Source organism: Atta colombica, unplaced genomic scaffold (genome assembly GCF_001594045.1).
Source record: "Atta colombica isolate Treedump-2 unplaced genomic scaffold, Acol1.0 scaffold35, whole genome shotgun sequence".
NCBI lineage: Eukaryota > Metazoa > Arthropoda > Insecta > Hymenoptera > Formicidae > Atta > Atta colombica.
In genome coordinates, this window is record NW_017259459.1 from 275501 (window position 1) to 284002 (window position 8502).

The 8502-nt window shown below is 31.9% G+C and overlaps 1 protein-coding gene across 1 annotated transcript in view; it reads right to left on the minus strand.

Moving 5' to 3' along the window:
• Positions 1-8502, minus strand: part of LOC108690725 (rhythmically expressed gene 5 protein) — a 9993-nt gene continuing 1491 nt past the window's right edge. Inside the window, exons 2-4 of the mRNA XM_018198160.1 lie at positions 4524-4695; positions 4259-4348; positions 1-1150 (exon numbers count right to left, since the gene is read on the minus strand). Coding sequence (XP_018053649.1) covers positions 738-1150; positions 4259-4348; positions 4524-4695 — 675 coding nt within the window. The 3' untranslated portion in view covers positions 1-737. The remainder of the gene's footprint in view (positions 1151-4258; positions 4349-4523; positions 4696-8502) is intronic.

Genomic DNA, 8502 nt, shown 5'->3' on the forward strand with positions numbered 1-8502 from the left:
TTTAAATTGCTCATCACAACCTAGGATAATTAATATATGATTTCATATTTTTCATATTTTTTGCTGAAGTATGAGCCATGACAATCACATTGAGTATTAAATAAATATTACATATAATAAATGAATGAAATTAAATAAATGGAACTCGAATGATATTCATGGTCGGATTATGCGAGTGGTATTGAGATTGCGTATACGAATATATACATGTATTCCTGTCGGCGTTTGTATATTAAGAGAGAATCTAATTACCGACCAATCGTCAAGTTTCCAATTTATGCAATTCGAAAGAATTTATGAATTCTTCCAATTCACGCGGATTAAATCATAAATTCTTATCTCATATAAAGTTACTCAGTCACATTCCACGCTCTGTATCTTTCATTCCAATAATAGGTAATATTCGATAAATAACAATGCGAAGATTTCGAAAAACGAGTTCGATTCCTCTTTCATACTTATCGTAACGACGATATCAGATAAATTAGAATGCGCAATGAATTAGTAATTACAGCTGATTATTATTACGTCGTTTACGCGACTGCAACTGGTATCGCTTGTATTTTCAACATTCCCCGTGTTTTCCATATCTATGATAACAAACGTGGCTACTGTCATCTGTCTTTCCGCAGGATCTTGATGGCGATTTATTTTTCGAAAAATCTCATTATTACGAAGCGATGCATCCGCGGGAAATATCTTGTATCATATATAAAAGAGACACGAGACACATCTTCTCAGTAATAATGCACTCCGCGTTCGTTCAACGTGTCCCGAAACATCGTTCTTTCATAGGACAACGGATGGCGAAGATGCAACGCTTGCGATTGTCGATAGTTCTTGTCATCGGCAATGAGGGACATCCTCCTCTTTAGCATCGACGGCTCGATCGTCCGTTTTCCGTAGAACTTGCTGCCACTCTTAGTTTCGATCTCTTCGATGGACGGCAGACGGGAATATCGAAGCTCGTCCACGTCTTCGTCCTTCGGCAACGGACGCTTCTGGTCCTCTAGAACCGGTCGGCCGTCCGGGTAGACCCGTATCACCATCGGTCCCGAGAGATACGGCTTGCTGGACTCCGATGACTGGATATAATCTCCGCTCGCCACAGTCTCCTCACCGAGGCCGTTCGTCTCACTACCGCTGTTCGCTGCAAAAAGAGAAAGAAAGAGATGGAATTAAACAAATGCGTCGACGTGACTTCGAAATTGACGTTGGTTTATAGTCGTCGAGGATTAAGTAACAGGTTCATTATACAGGCGCAATAGATGTCGGGAAGTACATATGTCTTCCAAGCGAAATCCTTGTCCGTACTTCATTAAGATTCACTAAAGCTGTGCGAGCGGATCACAAATTTCTTAGTCAACGATGACTTTACGTAGAAATTAAATTACACTATTAAATTCATAATGTCGAATTAAATTAAATTTAATTCATAATGTCAAACTAAATTAAATTTAACACATTTCTTGAGTCAAATTGTATCCAATTTGACTTTTTAAAGTCATTTCTATAAGTCATTATTGCTCCGTAATATGTCATTAATTTAATTAAAACAAAGGATGTAAACAATTTAACTCAAGAAATGTGTTAAATTTAATTTAGTTTATTATTTATTAAATGTATACGTTAATATGGACCTTGCTTATTTTGAAATCACAGAAATGGATTAATTTACATTTTGACACACATAGAAGTTAAAAATACAAATTGGATACTTTCCATTTAGTGACACAAATCTACACAAGTGTCCTTCTATCTTTATTGCTCACTGAATGTCAGCAAATGGGAAGTGTCCATTGTTATTTAAATCAAGGAATTGAGTTACCATTGTTACTTTGATATTTAACAGTATGTGTGCGTAGAGTATAAGAATCATTTGTATGCCTGGGATCAATTGCAATATCTTAGACAATTATAGAACCAGATTTTTAATTCATTGTCAAATTCTTGATATTTCGTGAGATAAAACTTGCATACGTATTAAATTAATTATTATTATAGTATTACGATCTCTCTCTCTCTCTCTCTCTCTCTCTCTCTCTCTCTCTCTCTCTCTAATACATCGCATATGATTATATATGTATAATACTATTAGTTGTCTCTTGTTACACTAATAATTATTATTATCGATTTCCGAAACAGACTTAGATCTTATCTTCGCTATCAGTTTTTAGTCGTGGGCGCTTTTATTTTAGTATGATAGAAAAAGAGCAGTGTCGCGTATTCCAAAAGGAAAACAAGATAAATATGTTTGTAATTCTTCACGGGCGAAGATCATTTTGGATCAACGGCCCCTATTTTATCGTCCCTCACACGTGGTTGTTTCTAGAGGCCTGTACGACCTCCGCATTATGATAATTTAAAATTCAATATCTGTATATCAGTTTGTGCTCTCTTCCGACAGCTAGTTGAATGTCATTAATTTATAGGCTACAAGGACTCTGCGAGGTAAACGTGCAGGAATTTGCCCTCGCAATGGATGAGTGCCATGTGTACATATTTGCGTGTGTATCTTCGGCCAGCGAAAGAAGAGCTGTACAGTTATAAATTTCTCTACCATGAAATGTACAAGATAATTGCCATTGATTTCATGAAAAACTAATGATGTGTAACGGTAAGAACATCGTTTTTTTTGCTGTTTCTTCCCGTTAAATGGATGGATAGTGTATAGAGAAGTCCCTTTTCTATTTCGCTAGATTTCTAACACGATAATTGATCGATAAACGCCTGAAATCACGGGCATGCAACGCTTGCGGCTTTCATCGCGTGTCAATGCATTATTAGCGTATGTATATACGCATGTATATATGGGCCAACAGAGAAAATGTGAAAGCCATCGTAATGCGCCCCCGCGCTGGGACTCTCATCGTAGACATTGAGAAAAGTGACCTCCTTTCGCGATCTATCAAAAGCTCGTTACATACGAGGATTGTCAGATTGTCAATAGATTGTCCAATGATGAATTAATAAAATTCTCCAAAGATATTTCTCAAACGTCTATTTTCTTATATGTAATTTAGATTATGTTCACCAGATACTTAATATTGAAATTAATATTATTATACTAAAAAACAATGTAAAACTGTAATTTTTGTAACTATTATTTATATCAAAGAGTTACAATCAAAAACTGTTTTAATTAGATTTATTCTTATCGGACTTATTTCTCATCATATTATATTGTTAAACTATTTTACATTTAAATTTAAATTGAAAAAGATGGATATCTTTAAGAACTTACACTAGTTATTCGTGTGTTAAAATTTAATAAATCCAAGTACAAACGTTTCAATCAAAAAATTTTAACATACTTTGTTTTTTAGAATTATTTTTATGAAAAAGATTTTAATTTGACAAACAATGAGCACTCGTGATTTAATCTAATTGATTTGTAGTTGAACGACGAATGTAATATGACTCCAATAATATCAAAGAATCAGTTCGGATTGGTGCAATAGACTGTACGATCCTTTTTTTTTTCAAAAAGAAGGGAGAAAGTGCGTAGTCAATGACAATCAGCTAGGATCGGACGCAATATCGTTAAGGGAGAAAAAAAGACTTTCTAGGAGCACAAGCGCGAACACGAGTGGGATCGAAACCGCGACTAAAACTTTCTCGAGGTGCGACGTCCGCGAGACCACGATCGCAGAGAAATCCCGAAACAAGGAAGAAGCAAATTTACAAAATATTTTTTCAAATAAGCTAAGTGCATTTCTTTTTACCACATTATCTTATTACAATGGCATGTACACGCAACTAAAGCTTTGCAATTTTGTATAAGATAAGCGATTAAGAAAAAAATATTGCACTAAGTGGTAATTTTTATTAAATTTTATTGAAAATTTTATATGTTTCCTCTAGATTATGAAAAGATTGTTTTTATGTAAGATTGGGTGGAGGATGATGAAGTTTTGATTAATTTAAATATATATAGATAAAGTAATAAATATGTATAGATATGTAATTAATTCTTTTTTTATTTTCAACAAAATGCTAAATAAATTGTAAAGCAAAATTTTGATTTTAATATCCTAACTAATATCCTAATTTATTCTATTCCTAAAACTTCATTGACTTTCTTTTTCTATAAATATCCTTTTTATTTCTCATTTCTATATCACACAATATAATCTGTTTTGATCTCTATAGATATAATAAAGATTCTAAAGACTATAGTAACCAATAATATTTTATATATAGTTTCATATTTAAACTATTTGATTGATTATAAAAGATAATAAAAGAGTACACTTACCTAAGTCGGCTACAGTCGTGAAGTAAGATTCCTCGGTTTCATGACTGATTCTTGATGCGAATCTGTTGCTTCCCACCATGGCGTGCCAAACTAAAACAAGACATTATAGTAGCTTGAGTACGAGGTCGCTAAAGTGTCAAGGCTGACATTCTCTCGAAGTTTATTTGTATATTTACTTGAATCAAATAAACATAAAATCTTTTCCACGATATACAGCCAAGTAAATATGAAATCTCTTTTCAATATTACAGGAATATTTTCTTACTCATTTCTTTCGCGCCACGTTGATAGGGGTCCAACCTGTCAAGGACATTGTCGTCCATGCTAGCGAGGCTCCGTACGCCGGTTACGAGCAGGTTCTTATTACAGTCCGGCCTCGAGGAATCAGCGCAAAACCGTGCCACTTGTTTGCTGAATAATCCGTACAGATGACTCATCTAAAACGAGAAAGAAGCAAGTCTATTTAGAGCATGCAATGGCCATTGATCCCATACGTTTGCAAAGAGCAAAATGCGCGACGTCGATTAACTTCGTGAGAGGAATGAAGTGAAAGAATGAAAACACGCGGAGCTTCCTCGATAGTTTATCTTTGACAGTACGACACTTATGTTCTATCTTTAATGTCAAAGTCCATAAGATGAATCGTATCGCGCGCGCCGCATTCTGACCGCGTCCGGTGAAACTCGACAATGTGTAACGTTGGCGACGGAACTGACAGTTAAAACCGAACAAATATGTATGCACAATACGATGTCCCGTACATCACGTATCGAGTTGCGCGATACTATCGTCTTTTCGCCGATACAAATCGCATCAGTCGCGAGAAACGGTCACCGTTCTTGCGCCCGGTGATGACGATAACAGTGAGAACGATGTCCACACAGCAGAGTCCTTCTGCGGCTCGGTCCGATGACGCGCACATCCGATCTTAGAATTTCTAATGAAATAAATCTTCTGTAACGACGTTCTCATATCCCGCGGCAGTCTTTTTACGATTCTATTGGTCTATTATTCTCACGTCGCGCGCACACTTTCAACACACTTCTTGGCGAGCCTATGTTTCTTGTGGACTTTACAAATTAAACAATCCATCTGCGAGATTACTCTTGACATACATTTGTAACTAAAAGGAATTTAAAAATGCGCTAAGAAAAAAATATACTAAATTTTATATTTGTTTTCAACGGCGCTAACTACAATAAATTTATTTATAGTAAATAAATATTTACTCATAAAAAAATGACAGTTAAATCAAATTAATGATTTTTACTATCAAATAAATATATCTCCATATTTATAGTAAATATTTTTTGTTAGGGCTATATATTTTAATAAATATTTATTAAAATTTTGTATATTTTTTCAGTATGCTTTTAAAAAAATTGAAATGTTTATAAAATTATTAGATTTAAAGACATATGTTTTGAAAACTTTTTCAATTTTTTAAGTATGTCTTAGGTCGGTATTCAGTCATATAGTTCTTATATTTAACATCATTTTAAGTACCGTCTTAAGATATCATGAATTGATTATAGACTAATATTTGTAGTTGGTTCTTATATTTAAAATCGTTTTAAATACTGTCTTAAGGTATTATGAATCAATTAGAGAACTTTGTATTAATATTTTAAGACATTAATTAAGATGTCCCAAAAGAATAGACTATGAATACCGCGTCAGAGAGTCGTATTAATATTATTTATATTTATGACAAGTCCCTTTATAATTAGTTATGAAATATTTTCATAGCTAATTATAAATATGATTATGTTTACTTTCTATATATGATTATTAAACATTTAAAAAAATAAACTAAAAGTCACAGAGAAAAGAACAAGACAGTTCTTTATCTCATTTTTTCTGCAATGTTACTGTTGAAGATTAATGTATCTTAGGTATGTGATAAATTATTGTCCCGTTTCCGCTGCGATTCCGGAAACTAAGAGAAAGCGGAGATGAGCGAGATTCTAGTTATACGCGAATTAGCGCGGAAAGACAATGACTACATATGCTGTTACGCTCGAGATACGCTCTTACATTTGGAAACAGCAATATTTGTATTTCGCGTCCATCAAATAATTAAGTTAATTATAGAAAAGCATACATGTATAATTGAATCACATATCATTTTTAAAAACTGTTTAAATATTTAAAGTCTGAATAATTGAAAAAAAAAGAATTACTTCAACTTTGAATAAATCTCAACAAATGTTTCTGATATACATAACTACTTGAAGTTTGAAAATGTGACTTAAAATACACAAGAAAAAAAATTTTTTTTAATTACAAAGGATTTTTTTTAATTACTCAGAATTTATTATACTGCAAATAAGTTATTTCAATCTTAAATAGATATTTATTATTTGTCAGCACAATTGTTTAAAAATATTACACTAAACTTTTTTTAACTTGTGATGCAACATGCTCATCTCTGCTCTCTGAAATCGATTTTTAATCCGTATATTGATCCGAGTTCCTTCGAGAAATTGATCCTAGATACGCTGCACTGCTCTTGAACTTCAACTCAGCTTACTCGTGCGATTGCTTTTACTTGCTTCAGGAGTATTACATGCACACATTTAATCCGATATATACAGCCGCGAAATACCGTGTGCATAGCCTTGGCCAAGAGTACGAAGCACTTTCAATGACTGACGATAATTCAACCTTAGTCGGCGTTCGCCAATTAAAGTTCTACACTGCATTCTATTTTTAATTTTAGAGCCTGCAATTTGTGATAAATATCGCTGAATAAAAATAAATCTAAAGAAATTAAAAATTGACGTTTTCTTTATATTAATTTATATTAATTTAATTAAAAGATTATCTATAGATTTTCTAATTTGATAATCCAATAAACATTAAAAATAAATATCAATTATAAATATTAATTTCTGATATGCATATTTTAACTTCATTTATGACCTCCTATACATTCATTGTGAGATGAGAATTCATGCAATTATCGTGTCATGGTGACGATTAATAGTCAGTGTAATTATCTTCCCGGTAGCAGATCATCATAATCGTGATAATCTTTAGATTTTTACAATTGTTCGTCGCCAGTTAACGCTGCACTAAAGACATTCCATGGGAAACAGGGCTTGGAGATAAAGAATACGATCCGAGTGTAAAATCGCAAGTATCCGGCTATTGATTGATAACATCGAGCAGTTTGAGATTAAAACGATTTCCACAACTCCACAATATTGAACGTGTCATTCGTACACGACTATTCGCATTATCGAAAGATTTATAATAGTAAGAAACAAGTGTTAGATTGCTATAATGATTCCTGTAATGATTTGGTATTTGTCAAATAAATCTAAAGAAATTAAAAATTGACGTTTTCTTTATATTAATTTATATTAATTTAATTAAAAGATTATCTATAGATTTTCTAATTTGATAATCCAATAAACATTAAAAATAAATATCAATTATAAATATTAATTTCTGATATGCATATTTTAACTTCATTTATGACCTCCTATACATTCATTGTGAGATGAGAATCCATAAGATTAAAATCCAAATAAGATTAAAATAAATTACATGATTTCAAAATAATTCTTTCTTTCCTCTTTCATCAATTAAAATAATATATTTCTAATAATAAGATTCTTGAAGAAATAAATCAAAATAAATAAAAAATGTAAGTCAATATAAACTAACATTGGATGTGTAAAACTTGTGCGTATTTTTAACAATAATTGACAATTACAGACGTTTCGACCACAATTTTGATCATCTTCAACAACAAAACGATAATAGATTTAAATATTGAGAATTACATTAAATTTTTATATAAACTAGGCGTTTTTGTAGAACCAGAAATATATCGCGAGTATAAAGCCAGAAATAATCATTCGTGGATAAATCTTCAACCATCTATTATACAATATTTGGCACAATATATTTTCCGATCGTCGGATATTAAGATGGAAATATTAAACGTATAATATCTCAGTTCTATTTACAAGCTCAAAAAATTTATTTATTATATGATTATTCTTATAATGACTTATTCATTATCATTATAAACTGAGATCATATAAAACTAGAATGCATATCTGATAACGCTTATTTCAAGGATTTTATTAAAAAGTAAGTCAGAACAAATGAGTGTATGTATAACTAGAATGTTAAATAAATAAGGGTAAAGAAATAGGGAGAACTAAGTAATAAGTACAAAATAATAAAATCAGTTTAATCAATTAAATCCTAATCAAATTATTATAATA